Source organism: Euleptes europaea, chromosome 10 (genome assembly GCF_029931775.1).
Source record: "Euleptes europaea isolate rEulEur1 chromosome 10, rEulEur1.hap1, whole genome shotgun sequence".
Classification (NCBI taxonomy): Eukaryota; Metazoa; Chordata; class Lepidosauria; order Squamata; family Sphaerodactylidae; genus Euleptes; species Euleptes europaea.
In genome coordinates, this window is record NC_079321.1 from 70,113,545 (window position 1) to 70,133,705 (window position 20,161).

Consider the following 20,161-nt stretch of genomic DNA (forward strand, 5'->3'; position numbering starts at 1 on the left):
GATTAAGTTTCATCTTGTTCACCCTCATCCAGCCCATTCCTGACTCCAAGTACTAGCCTAGTATATCAACAGCTTCCTCAGAATTAGGTGGAAAAGAAAAGTAGAGCTAGTTTTCATCTGCATATTGGTGACACCACAGCCCAGTGCACAGAATTAGAGTTGCAGAGGAAGGGTAGAACTGAGTGCAATTGTGGATGATCTCATCACGCCCAATGAAAGCAAGAACAGCCTTCAGCAGACAGAAACTTCCCCCTCTACTTCATCCTCAGACTATTAATCAGGACATCCCAGTAATTAATCGGGAATACTAATTGGGACAAATAAGTACGTTCTAGATCAAATCAAGCCTGAACTCTCCCTAGAAGCTAAAATAACCATACTGAGGGTATGGTTTCACAATATGAAAAGGCTCACCCGAAAAGACAATAATGCTAGGGAAAATTGAAGGCAGCAGGAAAAGAGGAAGGTCCAACATGAGATGGATTGACTCAACCAAGGAAGCCATGGCCTTCAGTTTACAACATATGAGTGAGGCTGTTAACAACAGGACGTTTTGGAGCACATTAATTCATAAGGTCGCCCTAAGTCGGAAGCGACTTGATGACACTTAACTAGGGTTGCCAACCTCCAGGTACTAGCTGGAGATCTGCTATTACAACGGATCTCCCGCCAATAGAGATCAGTTCATCTGGAGAAAATGGCTGCTTTGGTAATTGGACTCTATGGCATTGAAGTCCCTCCCCTTTCCAAACCCTGCCCTCCTCAGGCTCCACCCCCAAAACCTCCTGCCGATGGCGAAGAGGGACCTGGCAACCCTATACTTAATACATACGCACAAAAACACACTATTGTATAAAGGTTTGGGTTGTCTTAGAAAGGATTGGGTTGTTCTTAGAAAGAAGTAAAGCCTAGATTAGCATTCTTAAACTACTGTACACTAAGAGGTTCAAATTACATCACCCTGTACTGATTGGCATTTCCCCCCACAGAATGTCATCAAACATACCTTCTCCCCAACCAGACCTCTCTTCTGTTTCCTTCTTTGGAAATGTTCCCCAGAACTCCCTTGTGTGTGTGTGTGTAGCTTACTTCCAACCCTGCATTACAAGCCAGAAGAGAGAAATTGTTTTTGATCTAGAAGTCAAGACTCTGGCTGAAGTCAGGACCTGTTTCTGAAATGTGCTTTGGACTTGCTCGAAATCACCTGTTTGTTCAGTAGTTTAAGTCCTCATCTGCCATGATTTCACTTACCTTTTCTGTTGTATACTGGTTGGATTATTGCCCATGTGTACATTTGGACTCTTCTTGAGAATATCCCTGTTCATTTCACTGTTGTGGAGAACTCCACCATTTGTCTTTTTCACTGAAAGAGAAACTTACACATGAATTCCATGTGTGCATCAGAAATTCCCAGAGCTTACATTTGGCTGCATGATTGTAAATTGCTATGTGCTGATATGTTAAGGGGTGGACAGTAGGGTTAATTTTGCACCGTTTCCCTGATCACCAAGTAATGTTTCCTGCCCCATTGTAGTTTTTTAGAAAATGTGTGTGTTTGTTTCTGGGTTGTCTCCTGCCCAGCCAGAGATGCTGACTATGTTCCTTTCTTATTTTAGGGAGCTTCTGCTGTCTATAGCTCTTGGACAAGTTCTCTCCCTGCTTATTTGCGGTATTGGCTTGACCAGCAAGTATTTGTCAGAGGATTTTCATGCCAACACTCCAGTCTTTCAGAGCTTCCTCAACTACATTCTCCTATTTTTGGTTTATACTACAACATTAGCTGTTAGACAAGGTAAGTGATATTCTATAGATGTAGTGTTGGTAGAAATAGTACAAACCATGGGATGTTTTGTGACACTCCTTTTTTTTTTTTTTTACACGAAGGGTACAAAACCACAATACCATATATGCCGTCTTTTAAATGAGATATTTTAATTAGTGGAGAAGGGCTTTTTTTTACTTCCCCCGTTGGCATCTGTGATTATTTTGTAAAGAGTGTTGAACTGGAATACATGTTTAATGCTGGAGAGCTGGGTTGTACATTTGCTCAGGTCATTGGGAAAAGTTATACATACAAGTAGTGGTTCTGAAGGTGAGTCTAATGGCCAAACTAGATATTACGGCATCCATGGGTCTGACCCATGACCCAAATTCAGCTCTGCAAGGCGCCAGCTTCCATGGGTCTGACCCATGGATGCGGGCTCATTTTAGAGCTGAATTTGGCCATTTAAAAATGCCTCGAGGGCCTGATCTGCTGTTTTGGCACATGAAAAGTTTCAGGGGAGAACAAGATTGGAGGGTCTACTGTGAGCCTAATAAGGATTGGGCCCTCACAGTGTTTTAAAATGGCGGTGTTCAGCTCTACAATAGCATTGGTGTCCACAGATCTACCCATGGATGCTATAACATCGAGTTTTGCCTTCAGAAAGTCTATGAATGAAGGGATATGTAAGCTCAACTGCTGTGAAACAACAATAACACAGTTCTTGAGCCAAGCCAAGTTTCTACACCCAGGATATGTTGTTATGACATCTGTACATAAATTCTTCATGCAGTTCTGTTCTCAGGAAAAATATCTTCTACTTTGGACCGAAGTGTGCTTTCAAGGACAAATATTTACTACTGTTTCTGCGTAATCTCTTGCAGTTTCTACCCTTTCCCCCCATTTGTATTTATTTAAATAAGACTATTAATCCTAAAATTTTGAGATGAAATTAAGTAAGGAAATTGAAATGTATGGGTTAAATAGCTATCAAGAGAATAAGCTTATTGTCCATGTTTGGAATGTGGTTTTAGTTGTCGCCATTTGGATTCTTCCTTGTTTTACATCTGCTAGTGATTTGAAACCACTCCTGCTGCTTAAATTCTTCATTTGTAGCACAGTCCTGTGGAGCAGACTGTACACCATGTTACAGATAGTAAGTTACTCATTCCCAATGGGATGCTTGTGATTAAGAGGGCGCTACTAAATGAGGAGTTCTGTGTATCTGTTAAAACTTAGTTAGACTGGCAAACGATGGTATCTGAGACTGAAAATGTAACCTCTTTGTAAGGGAGAGCTGGCTTCATCAGGTTTTAAATTCCACTCTTCAGTGTAGATTGGTAACAGGCCTGTACACCATAGGAACTCTGGGCTAGTTGTAGCTTCACTCTGGCTGCTTGCTGCCTCCTGGAGGAATCCAAAATGCTATCAGGGCCAAACCATATATGTCAGCATCCTCGTATCTGCCATGGGGATGCCAACGCCGTTTTAAAGTGATTAAAAATGCTGTGAGGGCGCAGTCCTGATTGGGCACTGAGGAGCTCTTGTTTCCTCTTCCCAAATACCTTTTCAAGCGCTGAAATGGCTGACCCCTCCCCCTGCGCACAATTGTTTTGGCACTTGAAAAGGTGCAGGAGGGGAAAATGAGTGCCTCAGCCTGCCATGCTGCAGTCCGGATCCTGGGTGAGTCATGCAAGTCAGGCGGTAGCAAGTTGCCTAGTGGTTGCTTGTGGGCCTGGCCCTGATGAGTCCTCCCTCAAGGGCCAAAACAGCTCTGGAAAGTCACTCCTCTGCCTTTTGCAGACAGAAACCAAGGATTGAAGACTGGCAATAATATTTTGGTTGCCCAGCAACAGCCACTGAGGGCATTCATTTCTTAAAGCTAAACAACTATTTTTATTATTTTGGGGTTCCCCCCCATGTATCTTTTTTAGATTTCAAATATTTCAGCAAACCGGGGGCTTTTTCCAGTTTGGTAAAATGATCTTTCTGGTCTGTTCATGGCTCCAAACTTTGCATTTAAATATCTACAGATTTGGCCATGTTGAAAATTAGATATATTGATGCAATAAAGATGAGCACAGTACATACAACAAAGTGCAATAAAAATGGATTACAAAGTTAGAGGGCAATGAAATAAAAACAATACAAAGAGGAAAATAGACTAAATTTTTCAGACATAACCCTATTTTTTTTATTAAAAGAACCATCTTGAACAATTCCATTTTACTCAGTATTTCCTCTTTACTACTACCCTGTTTCCTTTATAAAAATGCCCATTGAACAAGTCCATTCCACATGTTCTGCAGAGTGATAGAATCATGAGTGTTTTCCTGACATCCTCAGATAGGCTATTCCGTCAGGTAGGAGACACCACACAGGATGCATGTGAATGGGCAGTTGACAATCTTACCTATTTGCAGGGTGCCACCTTCAGAAAGCTTTGTGAAATTGTTTGGGGGGAACATATTAAGAGATGTGATTCTGCAGATATGTGGGTCCTAAGCCATGAGGGTCGTTTTAAGTAACAACTTGCACCTTGAATTGAACCGGCAACTAACCAGTAACCAATGGAATGACTGCAGAGAAGGTATAATATTCATATTCTACCTAGGTCCCAATAGTAATTGATCTGCAGCATTCTGTACAAGCTGGCATTTTCACTGGTAGAACTATGTACAGTGTGTTACAGTAATCTAGCCTCAAGGTTACTGCGGCAATGATCCATATAGCCAGATCAGCTGGGTCAAGATAGGGGGCCTATGACCAGGCTAAGTAAAAATAGTAGAAATAATTTTGTGCATCTGCATTATCTTACTTCTCCAGCAGTAATACTAGGTCAAATGTAAATGTTAGACTCTTAACAGAATCAGCAAGAGTCAATTGAACCCCATCAAATGGGGGAAGTGCAATACCCTGTCAGAGTCTTCCTGACCCACATCACCTCCATCTTGTCCGGGTTCACTTTAAACTTGTTCACCCTCTGGCATTTAGATACATCAACAAGGCAGTGCCTCAAGACCTGTAGTGTACCACTAGGAGATTTGAATAAAGAAATAGAGATGGGTGTCATCAACATATTGATGACAATGAATTCCAAAAGTGTCAACAATCTCTCCCAAAGGATTTATATGAAGATTGAACAGCATGTGAGATAGGACTGAACCTTGTGGAAGCCCACAGGGAAAGACCCACACCACTGACAAATGGTCTCCAACAGAAACCCTAAGTCCAATTCATAAGGAATTATTTAAAGCGTTCCAAAGTACAGCCTTTAATATGTACTTCTACCTCTGGACATCTCAGGATGACATGGTGCACTGTATTATTAACATTTGCACATTTTATTACTGTGTCCTTATTTAATGCTCCATAGTTTTAATTTCAAATATTCTTAAATCCAAATGTTATATGCATGGAAAATCAATTGATTTCTAAGCTAGTTTTATACAATTAAACTTTTGAAACAAGTGGGTATAGGTGTGCATGGCAAATATGAAAACAAAAACAATCTGTTCCATTTTGTTTTTAGTTTGTTTCTCAAATTATGAAGTCAGGAACTCAAATTTCAGCTTCAGAGCCAACATTTTCATCACCAGCATATCCAAAATGTGTTAAATAATATGGTTTCCAGCTTTTACCCCCAAATTCAGTTTTATGTATTTCTACACTCCCCCGCCCCCAAAATATGTCTAGACTATTTTGTTGTTGCCTTTCCCCATAGCTCTGTAAACCATCAAAAATGGGAGTAGGGATGGGAGAGTGGCTTCTCCCAGGATTCAGAACACAATGATGAAATTGACACCAGTTCTTCTAGTCTGGAAGTCCCACCCATGTTGCATAGCTGTGTATTAAGTGCCATCAAGTCTCTTCCAACTTATGGAGACCCTATGAATTAATGGGGAGGGAAGGCGGCATGGTATAACCCAATCTCATCATTCCTGGAGCTATGCATATAATATTTATAAAATGACATCATATATCATACATTTATAAACAAATATTGTAGGTTTTGTTTTGTGCCTTGATTCAATTAGAGCTTCCAGGAGCAAAGGGGACTCTGAGACACTTAAAGCTGCAGGGCCATATTTAGATACCAACAGATGTTGCATCTGTAAGTAAAATTTTCATAGGACCACTCTGAGAGAAGTTATAGCCTGGAATGCAAATGAATGTCCATAGGGGTAACCGTCTTGGATTTATGACATCATCCAGGCAATACGCCACAAATTCAGGCAAAACACCTGGTAGTACATGATAGTACACTATATTAGCAGTATATCCACTGTAGTCATTCATTCCCTTCAATCAAAATCCCACAGACGAGATGAGTCTCTGAGATTGATGAAAGAAATACCTGCAAAACTGCTGAAGAAAAGGAAGGATTTTATGGAGATTGCTCAATGTTTAAGACTCAGTGGAATCCAATTCAGATGGGAATATCCACAGGGCATTTCTTTTATTTTTAAGGCAAAAAGGTTTAAGTTTACAGAAGTGGATAAGGCTGAACAGTCTACTGCAATGTCTGGGGGGGGGGACGACAGAGAGGGAAGAAGCAGTATTTATTTATTTTATTTTAAACATTTGTATCCTACCTTTCTACCCAGTTAGAGCCCTCAAGGCAGCACTGATGTTTCTGCTCTTTGTTCTTTGAATGTGTTTGTCCATAGAACCAGTCCGAAGATTCATTACTGTCAATTTGTACTTGTTACATCATAGAATTCATGTTCATAGAGGTCTACACACGTAATCCTTCCATCTGATTCTCAGTCCAAACAGATGCATTGCTCTATTCTAGTCAATTTTCAATTTGCCAGGGCCTTTTTGCTTTGCTAGTTGTTTAGTATGTTGTAAATATATTCTTGCCAAGAACAACATTTAAACCTGATGCACACAAGCTGGCAGATGAAGTAGCTAAACTCCCCTGCATTTAAACATTGTTTTGTTAGTTGTATTATTAAGGCTGCAATTCTAAGGTCAGTTTCCTGGGAGTAATCACAATGGAATAACATGGGATTTACTTCTGAGTAGACCTGCTTAGGGTTGTGTGCTTTCTCACTCTCTCTCTCTCCTCTGGAAAATAGCCACTTTTTAAGGTACCCTTTCCCTTTGATCTGTAGGGTTGCCAGCTCCGGGTTGGGAAATACCTGGAGATTTTGGGGGTGGAGCCTGGGGAGGGCAGGGTTTGGAGAGGGACTTCAGTGCCACAGAGTCCTGTTGCCAAAACAGCCATTTTCTCCCAGGGAACTGATTTCTATCACCTGGAGATCAGTTGTAATAGCAGGAGATCTCTGGCCAGCACCTGGAGGTTGGCAACCCTATAAGATCTGGGATATGGTGTCAAATCATATCAGTTCCTTCCCTGTATCAGTTGATAAGAATAAATTGTTCACATTGCATGGATTGTATGAGCTGAACATTAAAAGCAAAGTTTCTTTCCAGTTGGAGAGGCAGAAAAATCAGCAGGAATGCTGTAATACTGGATAATGATAGTCCAAATTTAAAAGCATCAGTGATGTTAACAAAGTAATGACAACCTGCGAGGCAGAAGAAGGGGGCTGTGGACTCTCTGCAAATGAAACTTCTAATCCTACCGTGAGGGTGGGAGAAAAAGGCAGACTCCAACTCTAGTATCCTAGAAGCCTGCAACTGAGCATATGAATTCTGTAGCTGTTTTGTTTTAGTTCAGAGAAAGCTGGGGGCAGGGCAACTCTTCCATTTTCCAGCAAGGATCGCAAGACTGAAAGCTGGTTTCACAATGGAGATTGGAATCCCTTTGGTGAGTTTCTCACCCATGGGCGTATCTTTTAATATAAATTGCTGCATGAGTCAGAGACATGTAGTGCATTTCCCTGCCTTAGATACACATCAGTGATGTTTCTGGGTGAAGATGAAGAAACTCACAATATGATCAAGCAGTTAGTTGAAGTGAATGATTTTGCTGGTGAGGCTGGGGTGAAACGTTCGCCACAGGGATGCCACTTCTCTGATTGTAGGAGAGGGGCAAGAGGTGCAACTGCAGTACTGTAGTCTCTCATTGCATCTGAACAAATCAGATTTAGCTAAAGTACAAGGAGGAAATGGTTGCCCCAAGAAAATGAGCACATCTTGATCATATCCCTAAGGTGAAGGCTGACAAGCTCCATGGCTGAAGGAAATGCTCATTGTGGTTGAAATCTTAACAGCACTTTCCTGAGAGTAAGGCTGATTGAATAAAATGGGTCCTACTTCTGAGTAGACCTCCATGATATATAATAATTTTTCTGAATGTTTTTGTATGTGTTCTGATAGCATTAGTATTAATGTAAGAAACACCAAGAACCTGTTTATGCAATCAGTTACCTTGGGGTTAAGAACATATTAACTTTTGGTTGTTTATCCACTCAAGTTGGGCTGGTACAGAATCAGCAGTCTCTCACAAAATCAAGGGCTTATAAGTTGCTTCTTGTTTTGTCATGAGATAACATTGCTATTGTATAAATCATTTAATTTCTGTACCGGATATGAAATCACTCAAAAGGCAGTTAGAAAAGGTGACGAAACAGTGTTGACTTTCTTGTTGTGCAGCTAGAGGTTATCTTCTCAAGTAAGTGTATTTATTTATTTTATTTAAAAAATTTCTCTGCTGCCTTTCCACCCAAAGAGGATTTCCAACAAGGTGAATATCAAAACATTAAGACATTTTGAAGTGCCTGGCTGCCTTATAGAGTCCAATGAACAGACAGCAAGTTAAGTTTAAAAGCAACAGTTCTTTATTTAGCTAAACACAGAGCTGGGTGGGCCACCACAGATTAGGCACAGGGTTACCCACAAAGGAAGGTAAGCATCATTTATCCATTAGAATGGGGCAGGCCCATAGCTGCTTACAAGCAGATTGATACACAAAAGCACCAATACACGTTAGGTGACTATGATAATTAGCATAGCCTATAGATATTGCCTGAAGGCGTAACTAAGCAAGTGCTTGATCTTGTGAGCTAGGAAATGGAAACTACATTCCTAAGGTTAGAGGTATTTCAAATACAGCTTTCTCTCTACTGGTGAGAGGCAGTACCAGGCAGAGTATGATTTGTTGGCTCAAAGCCTTTGGATGCCAACTTCCCTAAAGCTTCTATGTGTGTGCATATGAGTACATAGTGTTTTATACCATCCCTTATATCTGGGCACTACAGTTTGAGACATTAAAACAGCATTTAAAATAAAGTCTGTGTAAAATATAGTGAAACATCAGCACACAAATACACGTAACAACACAACCAGGGAGGAGGGCCAATAACATTAATAACCCTGCAGTGATTATCTCTGTATTTCAGTTACCGGATTTAGTAGGGCATGCGAGGCAACATTTAACATATGACTCTAAAACATGGATGCCCAGATGGTTGTGTCAATATATTATCAGGGTGAAAGCACTACTGCTGAATGCCAGGTCTGTTCTGGAAAACCATCTGCCTTCCAATATTGAGTCCTCGAAGGTACAGCTGACACATGCCATCAAAACTAGGATGAGATGGAGAGGTGTATTAATGTATCCCGGCAGTGTACATTATCAGTCCAGATTCAGTAGTTAGGAGAGGATGTTGTTAAAATACTATCACCTTCTCCAAATGTTTTGTTAGGCAGTGTACCAGTTTTTAATGAATTGACTTAAAATGTTTGTGTCGAAAGTTAGTTCTTCTACTGTGTACCATCCACTGTGATACCTAATAATCTCCCTGACTGAGCTGTTGGAGATAGCCTTAAATCAAAGTCCCTGAAACTTTTAGTTTTAGGAGACTTTAAAATCCATGCTTTGACCTTCAGGTCTTAGTCTTCATAGCTGCTATGACAACCCTGGGGCTGCCTAAGAACATCTCCATCTCCATGCCTGTGGTGGGTCATACAGTTTGGTTTTAAGTTCCAAATCTTACCATTTTGTATGGTGCTAAGTTATAAATGGTGCACTGAGAAGTTTAGGTTTTATAGGAAAGTAAGTATTGTTGAGAGTGCAGCCCTTCAGGCCACTCCCATTGGTTTTCAATACCATCAAGAATGCCTGTAGATAGATAGATAGATAGATAGATAGATAGATAGATAGATAGATAGATAGATAGATAGATAGATAGATAGATAGATAGATAAATATTTATTACGATCCTAGACCAGAATGGTATTATATACATAGAATTATAAGGGTAACATGTCTTCAATCAAACTCCATATGATTGATAATCATTCATCATCACTAATATATAAAATAAAATAATACTAAAACAAATGAAGATGAGTAAAAGAAGATATATAATAATATCTGCTTATGATCCTTCTTGAACCTGTGTAGACTAATTCTGATCTTTAAGACCAGCCAACCAAATTTTGCCACCTTAAGAGTCATCTCTCCTGATTCTTATCTGATAACATACTATAAAGGTAAAACATTCTATTCTTCCCTGGAAAGCCCTTCATTATAGGAACAATCAAAGCATACTGAATATGTTTGTAGATTTTACAGTAAAAAACAACATGTTCTAAAGATTCAACATGCCCCTCTTTACATAAACATTCACATTCTTTGAGAGGAATCATTTTGTACCTCCAGAATAGCTGAGGGGAGTGCATTATAGTGCAACAAAGTAAATGCTCTCCTATCATCTGGATTGTCTAGATGGAAAATGTAAGACCCCTGAAGTATTTTATTAAGGGTACTAGTATCAGATAAACTGTTTTTAACCCTATTCAAGTCATGTTGCCTTTCGATGTCTAATATTCTCTGTTTTATCAGAGCCTTGGCCTGGAGGTAATACATCGAGACAAGGAATTCTTGTGAAAGGCCATAAAAACTCATTTTATTTCTGAGCAATCTCAGCCAAGGAGAGACAAAAGTATCCTGCAAAATTAACTGTGCAATACGTTTCTGGGAAAAGACCAGTTTCAGCTAGTAAAAGAATACTACAATCCATAGCCTAGCCTCTACCATGCCCATGCCCACCTCTAGGCAGACAGCAGCATTAGAAACAATTGGTGGCACTTGCAGTATAGTTCTCAGAAATTTTGATTAGTTCTTTCTAAGAGGATCTTATTGGCCGAGATACTGAAAGATGCCCCATATACTAGTTGAGCTAAAGATTTTGCCTTAAATAATTTAATAGCCGCTAACATATTATGTCCTCCTTTAGACCAATAAAACTGCTGTATATCATCACTCTTTTATGCATTCACTATGACGTATTCTACATGGGAGTTCCTTCTTCCAGAAGCCTGAAAAATCATCCCCAAATATTTATACCAGTGGACTTGTTCAATATGAATATTATTCAGATACCAACAGTAGGTTTTAGGTCTTTTTGCAAAGACCATTATTTTAGTCTTGTCATAATTAATCTCTAGTTGATTTTGCTGAGAATAATTAATGGCTGAGTGAATACATAGCTCTCTTAAGGCCAATGGGAGTCCTTGAAAGGAGTACAGCGTCTTCCGCATATAATAGAATATCACATGTTTATCCACCAGTTTCAGAGGATTGGATTCCATTTTTTTTAGATGTGAAACCAAATCATTAATTTAAATATTAAATAGCAGGAGCGCCAATATAAATCCTTACCATCAAGTATGGCAGGGGTTCCTGATATGGCATCTAAGGCCACCATGTCACCCGCTGACACCTTTCCTGGCACCCACTAGTGACTATCAGTTGGCGAAAGTGGGCAGGGCCATATATGGGTTCTGATTGGCCTTGAGAGATCTGATTAGGTGTGTGGGTTTTTAAAAGTGCTTCAGCAGAATGCTGCCACCACAGCACAAGGATTTGTCGTGGCAGCTGCTGCTGAAGTTATTTTTTTTGTTGCTAGAAGGCATGGCTGACTTCAGGATGCCCTTTAAAATTAACACATTGTCTTAAAATGTTTTCTTACATACACACAACTTACCTTCAGTTACTTCGAAAACCTTTAAAACAATATGTTCATTTTAAAAGGCAACCTGTTGAGCAGAGCTTTTGCCTGAAATGCTGAAGGGTTACTATTAGAGTAGTGCATAACCTGACCCCCTTTCATTCTGTGGATGGTGCTTTCTCCTTTGGCAGCCATTCTGTGGTTCTGCCCACCACCCTGTGTCACAATTCCAAAGGTGCCCACAGGCTGAGACCTCTGAGTTAGGAGACCTCTGAACTAGGGAATCCGTCTGGACTGACTGGAAGAGATAGTATCAGAGGCACCAGTGAGTTGTTTCCTAAAAACATAAGTAAAGCCATGCTGGAGCAGACCAAGGCCCATCAACTCCAGCAGTCTGGTCATACAGTGGCCAACCAGGTGCCTCTTGGAAGCCCACAAACAAGACTACAGCAGCATCCTGACTGTGTTTCACAGCACTTAATATAATGGGCATGCTCCTCTGATACTGGAGAGAATAGGCATCCATCATGACTAGTATTCATTTTGACCACTAGCCATGGAGAGCCTCCATGAACATGTCCACTCCCCTCTTAAAGCCGTCCAAGTTGGCAGCCATCACCACATCCTGGGGCAGGGAGTTCCACAGTATAACTATAACTATGGCACAATGGTGTTATGACATTTCCAGGTTTTCTTGGTTATGTCATGCTGCTCTAGGAATTTCCAGAAACTCTATTGTAAAACTACAGAGTTTCCAGTGATTCCTAGAGCAGCATGACATCACTTTCCAGTTCTCCCAGAGGTAACAGTATCATGTCAATGGGAATTTTAAAAGTTATTTTTCTTCCACCAGCTGATAGAGCAGTGGCAGGCAGCAGGGGGTGCCAGGAGGCTCTCCCGCCATAGCAGGAGACTTGGCAACCCCTTTTACACAAGTTTTACATTAACATAATAGCCCTGATTTAATTTCTACCAATAATGAGGGGAAAGCAGCTTGTGTTTCTGCTCATTATGAGTTACCATCTAGAATTTTATTATGCTTGTCCATGTCTGCCAATTGAACTGGTAATAGTGCATATAAGACATTTATGGTGTAGGGAGCCTCATTACTGATGGACAGCTTTCTGTTTGCTCAAATCTGAACTGAGCATTCTGAGAAAATTGATCCAGAACATTGAAAAAACAGGGACAGAAGTTAGTTGCGTTGCTGCTTACTTCGTAAGGATAGTTTAATTGATGCCTAGGTATCTCCTACGTTCTGAATCTCAGGCAAGCAATATGTTTAACAGGATGAGTCATTTCTTTTCAAAGGGGCATTAATATACAAGTCCATTTCATTCTCATTCAGTTCATTTCACCTTAAGGTGTTTGTTTGCTTAAAAAGATGCTCCTTTTTCTCTGTCTAGGCGATAGATGATTTATAGATTTTATTTATTTATTTGGCTAGGTGAAACACTGCAATTTCAATCCCACTACTGTAAGCAAAATTCAGGCGCGTGGTTGCCTCCCCTTCTGTCTGACACCAGCCTTCACCTGCAGTTGATGGAATCTTTAAACATTCATCAATTCAAGCTGCTAGCAAGCATAGAGGATTAGACATTCCCTTCACGTAGCCACAGCATTTATACGGCACATTTTGAAGTGTGCTTACAAGATGATAACTGTATTGCCTGAAGGTGATGTCTTGCTTTGCCAGAATGGTCCTCTGTATGTAATTAGGGTAGAAATTCAAAGGAAATAGTTTATCCTCACCATCGTCATTTTCATTATAAGCTAATCTAATGGAGGAACAAAGCAGTCCCTGCAGTGAATTGAATTGCTTGCTTGAAATATTCATTAAAACACATAGCCACGTTCTCTTGTGCAAGAGCAAGTAGTAGGCCAAAATGTGGACCTGCAGCAGATCCATTTTGTCTCTTGTCTTGACCCCCTGTTTCTTATCCCCAAGGAATGCTCCATAGATCACTTAGACTGGCAGGGTTGGACAACATGCATGATAAAATTTTACATGGTAATTCATATGGGCAGATTCTTTCCTTCTGCAGGTACAGAGACCTCGCATGAAGGATTCCCCTCAATTATGTTAATAATGCAAGTGTTTGTCTCCTGTGAGTAGGGTTGCCAGTTCCCTCTTTGCCACCGGCGGGAGGTTTTCGGGGTGGAGCCTGAGGAGGGCAGGGTTTGGGAAGGGGTGGGACTTCAATGCCATAGAGTCCAATTGCCAAAGCATCTATTTTCTCCAGGTGAATTGATTTATATCGGCTGTAGATCAGTTGTAATAGCAGGAGATCGCCAGCAACTACCTGGAGGTTGGCAACCCTACCTGTGAGGAAAAATTAAAAAAACAACTACTGAAACAAGCAATAGGAGCAAGGCTTTCTGGTACACATTTAGCTTTTTATTCTACTCTTGAGACAACCAAATAACTTGCTTTCCCCATTATGAATGTCTTCTGAAATTCTTTGTCAAGTACCAGGAGACCAGGGCTTCCTTCAAATGAGTATATGAGATCCCTCAAAGCCAAGGTCAGTAATGGGAGAAAGTGTCTTCCATCACTTATTATTGTCAAGCTCCAGGTGGTGGCTGGAGCTCTCCCAGAATTACATCTCCAGGCTACAGAGATCAGTTCCCCTGGAATAAATGGCAGGTTCAGAAGGTGAACTCTATGGCATTATATCCTTCTGGGGTCCTTCTCCTCCCCAAAGTGCACCCTCTCCAGGCTCCACCCCCCAAAATCTCCATAAATTTCCCAGTTCAGAGCTGGCAACCCTACTAATCTTTCATGCCATATGTATTTGATGAGCTCTTACTCAAGAAAGCTTATGCTGGAATAAAACCTGGCTAGTCTTTAAGGCAGCGCTTGGTTTCTATTTAACTTTGCTACACTGGGTGTGTTCTTAGATATATTGTTAGGGTAGGGAGGGTAACAGAGAGGGCAACCTGAACTCAGTGCGTGTGCCTTAGAGCAGGGGACCCCAGTGTGGTGCCTGTGGGTGCCATGGCGCCTGCTGACATCTTTCTTTTTTATTATATTTTATTTTTTTATAAAGGGATGCATAAAAAATAAAATATAACAAAAAGAAAAGAAAGATGTCAGCAGGCGCCATGGCACCCACAGGCACCACACTGGGGTCCCCTGCTCTAAGGCACACGCACTGAGTTCAGGTTGCCTTCCTTGCTGACCTATTTCTTAGTACTTGCCAAGGTTTTGTTGGTGTTGTTTTTTAAGCAGTTGAGCAGGCCAGATTGGCCATTGGAGACCTATTTTACTGTGCAGTTTTTTTAAAAAAGTTGCTTTGGCAGCAGCTGCCACTGAGAAAAAGATCTTCATTACATGACTGAAGGTAAGTTATGTGTATGTAAGACAATATTTTTACATAATATATTCATTTTAAAAGCATACTGTTTAACAGAGCTTCTGCCTGAAATGTTAAAGAGTGACTATTACAGTTATGCATAACCTAATTCCCTGACGTTTTGTGGTTGCCGCTGCCTCCTTCGGCAGCCATTTTATGGTTGCACCCACCACCCGGTGTCACAATTCCAAAGGTGCCCGCAGGCTGAAAAAGGTTGGGGACCCCTTACTCAGATCATGCCCCCAGGAATTAGGTTTACCAAGGAAAGCTGTTGTACTTTCCTTAGCAAACATCAAGAAGTAAAAAAGCTGTCTTCTCTGTCAGTAGTTTATATGTTGCTTGTATGTGGTATATGGCAACTTCAGCTGTGACATAACTCAGATGCAAATTTCAAATAAATTACAAATTTCAAATACCTTTATTGGCATAGTACAATCTGCAGTATATAAAAGGATAAAAAGTTAGAGTAAAATAAAATTAACATAAATAATTCCTTAATGTTGTGATTCTACTTTTGACTAGATTCCCATTGGTTGACTGCTATCGTCAGAAGTTTTGACACATTTTCGGTTATCTCAGGATCCTTATCAGCTAATAGTTTGTAAAGTATTTTCGTATTATTTGAGGAGAAGTTCAAAACTATAGGTTTTATGAGGTTTCCTCTTGGGGAAACTCAGATGCAAGACCAGCAAGGTTTGAATTCTTATCTTAGATGAAGAGCCCATGGAATGAAACTAACAGTATGGTACAAAGTTTTAATTTATACATAAATTGTGTTAAGAAAACCCACATAAATAATGACAGAATATAAGGTTGGCATATGGGTATTGAAATCAAGAGAAGAACTCCAGATTAAAGACTGGTTTATGTATTATAAATTAAAAGATGTTTTCAACAAAGATAACAAGTTGGGTTTTAATCAAACCAAATCGAAATTTGAGATTATACTATCCAAGGGTAATAAAGGATTGATAGGTAGGGTGTATAAATTACTTATAGAAATAAATCTAGAACAAGAAAGGATTAAGTTAGTGATGTTGAAATGGATGAGAGATCTAGGTTATAATATAGATTTGGAAATATGGGAAAAGTTATGGAAAAAGGAATTTAAGTTCACCATTTCAAATGAAATAAGAAAGAATTTGTATAAAATGTTTTATAGATGGCATATAACCCCAGTATTGCTAAGTAAAATGAAGAAAGAAGATGAAACTTTATGTTGGAAATGTGGTACGGAAATAGGTACATTTATGCATGTTTGGTGGTTTTGCAAAAAAATAAGGAGGTTTTGGAGACTAGTCTTGAATGAAACTAATAATTTGATTAAATTAAAAATTAAGAGAGACCCCACCTTTTGTTTATTGGGTATTACAAAAAGAGATTTAGATAAAGGTGATAGAGTCATATGTCAATATAGTTTTGCCGCAGCAAGAATTATAATTGCAAAAAAATGGAAGCAAACAAGTAAACCTTCAATTAAAGAGTGGAGAGAAAAATTATGGATGTATATGCGGATGGCCAAAATTACAGTTTTTTTACATGGTAAAGATATGGAGGAATTTAAATGTACATGGGCAAAGGCCACCGCATATTGGGATAAAGTGGCAAAAACGGATTTTAAAAGTATAGTTAACGAATTATAGTATAACATGATTTTAAATATGATATAATAACAGATTTTTTTTTCATAATGTCATAACACTCCATCGGAAGTCCATTGGTGAAGGGCACTGTGGTGGGGGGATGGGATTTGGATTCAGGGCACGATGGGATTTATAGAGTGATTTGAATATTGTATTAATGGATAAATAATGCGCTGAACAGGTTATTTTTTATTATTTTTTATGTATATGTATATGTATTTCATATATTTTTTTCTTTTCTTTTTTTTTCTTTTTTTTGTGTTTATATGTTTTATTATAAAAATAAAAAAATTAAATTTAAAAGAAAACCCACATAAATAAAGCTTGAGGGAAATATACCTATGTCACTTCATGGAATTCATTAATGTAGACAATTCTGATTAGTTCTGAAGTCTTTGTAGTGGTGCAAATCAAATGGGAGTTCTGTCTTATCCCTTTGATTTAAAAAGGAGAGTAGAAATAATAATTTTTATACAATATATTAAATATTTCTCCTTGAACAGTGATGTAGCTACTCTAGGTAGGGTAACCTTTTTGGAAGCTGCTGCCATGGAAATCAAGCAGACAGTTGTAGATAAAGGATTGTGGTATAAAATTTCAGTATCATTTCATGTGGTGTGGTGGTGACTTTATAAAAGACCACAGACCAATATATTTCATTACCAGGTTCTGATTATTAGTTGTCATGGCTGCCTTTTCAACTATTCATTCATTCATTTGAAAGGCCCAGTCAACATTTGGTTATTAATTGGGGTGACAAAAGCACATACGCTGAGTACTTATAACCTAGCTATGCAACCGTCCTCTTTTGGGCAGCAGGAGGTAGGTAATTATTTATTACGGTCCTAGGCCAGACTGCTAGTGTATACATAGTGTTACCTAGGTTGTAAATATAAATATCATGTCTTCAATCTGTCTTCATATGATTGATAATTACTTGTCATCACTAAAATATAAAATAAGATAATACTAAAACACATGAGGATGAGTTTAAAAAAGGAGATATATGATAATATCTACTTATGATCCATCTTGAAACTATGTAGACCAAGATTTCCTGATCTTTAAGACCTGCCAGCCAAATTTTGCCACCTTAAACATAATCTCCTGATCCTTTTCTGATAACATGCTATAAAGGTAAAACATTCCATTCTTCTATTATCAACAGAAGTATAGTGTCCAGATCAGGTGAAGTGATGATATTGCTTTACTCTGCTATGGTTAGACCTCACCTAGAGTACTGTGTAGGAGCCCCGTGGTGCAGAGTGTTAAGCTGCAGTACTGCAGTCAAAAGCTCTGCTCGTGATCTGAGTTCGATCCCTACGGAAGTTGGTTTCAGGTAGCCGGTTCAAGGTTGACTCAACCTTCTATCCTTCTGAGGTCGGTGAAATGCGTACCCAGCTTGCTGGGGGTAAAGGGAAGATGACTGGGGAAGGCACTGGCAAACCACCCTGCAAACAAGGCCTGCCTTGGAAACGTCGGGATGTGACGTCACCCCTTGGGTCAGGAATGACCCGGTGCTTGCACAGGGGACCTTTATCTTTAGAGTACTGTGTTCAGTTTTGGGTACCTCAATTTAAGAAAGATGTAGACAAGTTGGAACATGTCTAGAGGAGGAAAACAAAGATGGTGAGGGGTCTGGAAACCAAGTCTCGGCACCTCCCCATATACTCACCCCCATCTCTAGTCAGGTTCCAGCTATCAACTGGCAACTCTAATGAATAGCAAAGAGCTAGTTCTTGTTACCCAGCTGCCATTGTCTATGAATATCATCTGAAATTCTTGGTTCAGGCAAAGCAAAGTTATGTTTCAGTTCATCCTGTCCTGACTGAACTGGAATCTAGACTGGACATTCCTTGTCCCAGCAAATGTCCTGAAAGGTATTTGTTTTCTGTTTATTCCTTCATCCTTCCACCTACCTAGAATTAGGGTTGCCAACTTCCTGGTTGAGCTGGAAATCTCCTGGGGTTATGACTGAACTCCAGGCAACAGAGATCAGTTCACCTGGAGACAATGGCCACTTTGGAAGGAGAACTCTATGGCATTATACCCCAGTGATGTCCCTTCCCTCCTCAAAGCCCACCCTCCTCAGGCTCCACCCCCAGACATCTCCAGGTACTTTCCAACCCAGAGCTGGCAACCATACCTAGAATATAGTAAAAGTTGTAGGCCAGAATGCAAAGGCCACACCCAAAGGGTGTACTTTATTGTTTGTGAGATGGCTTTCCTTTAAAAAAAAAAAAAAAAAGTTGGATCTAAACTTGTTCTGCTGCAGACCCCATAACTCCGGACCCCATAACTCTGGACCTCCAGATCCAATCTTCACCAAACATAGGGGTTCAGGCAAGGAGAGTCCCTTGTAGCCTCGCTGCAAATTTGGGGGCTCTACCTGCAAAAATGCCCCCCCCCAAGAGCCACAAAAAGTCCCTATGGTCTCTAACAGCCGGTTATTTCCGGGAAACTCGGGGAAAAGCTGGATTCTCATATTTACTGGTATGGGAATTTGGCTTATTTTGGGTTTACAGGAAAAATTTGGCCCCAATAAACCTGAACACAAAATTTATCGATATATATATACATATATATATATATATATATATATATATATATATATATATATATATATATATATATATATATATATATATTTGCACAGCCCTACCTGCAAGGATCCTGTCCATATCTGCAGACTGAATAAACTAAAAAGTAGCCCAAACAACTGGACAGGACAGCACCCTGGCACTATCTGACCCTGAAACTGCTAATGTAGAGTCCAAGTTGGAATGGATACGAGATATTTTATCTGAAAAAGTGCTGTGCAAAACAGTTATAGTGGGCCACCAAGCAGTCTACCTCCTCCTGTAGGCTAGATCCCAATAGACCTCTGATCACCCAGAACATTTCTGCTGGCCTATACGGTGCAGATGCAATTTTGGCAGAAAAGTTCTGGTTTTTTGCCACCATCATTGCCACAGAATATGCTTTAAAATGAGCTTTTGCCCATGTCTTATTAGATTCGTCTCTACTCTTCTTCCACTGTCTTACTTTCCTTTTCATCACCCACAGCCCCTGAGTAAACCCACCTGCTCTCTAACACTTGAAAGAGGGTGCTTGGTAGCAATTTGTCAACCACCCGGGTCATTTCAGAAGTCCACCAGGATATCAACAGGAGCACCAACCACATCAACAGGAAAATCTCCTAGAGCCATCAGAAAGCCATTCGGATCCATTTAGCTCTGGAGGCATATCATTTTAATAGATCCCCAACTCCTGCAGAGTCTTGGTATCCTTGTAAGTCTAAACCTGCACAAATAGTGATTTATCTATGACAAAGAAACTATCATAAATTACTCCACCTCTCCACTTCAGCCTTCTATGCTACATCCCACAGTATTCCTGGCGATGAACCAATCTTTGGGAGCAACAGACCCCTTCATGAGTGACACACTGTTTGTAGCTCTTGGGATCCAGTCCCCAAAGTCCCAGTGGCCATGCTCAATGCCTTGGGAACAAATACCCTGAATAAATTGT

At 40.0% G+C, this 20,161-nt stretch overlaps 1 protein-coding gene across 1 annotated transcript in view; it reads left to right on the forward strand.

Annotated features, from left to right (window-relative positions):
* SLC35F1 (solute carrier family 35 member F1) overlaps window positions 1–20,161 on the forward strand; it is a 229,843-nt gene that overhangs the window by 99,967 nt on the left and 109,715 nt on the right. Inside the window, exon 3 of the mRNA XM_056856220.1 lies at window positions 1,617–1,792. Coding sequence (XP_056712198.1) covers window positions 1,617–1,792 — 176 coding nt within the window. The remainder of the gene's footprint in view (window positions 1–1,616; window positions 1,793–20,161) is intronic.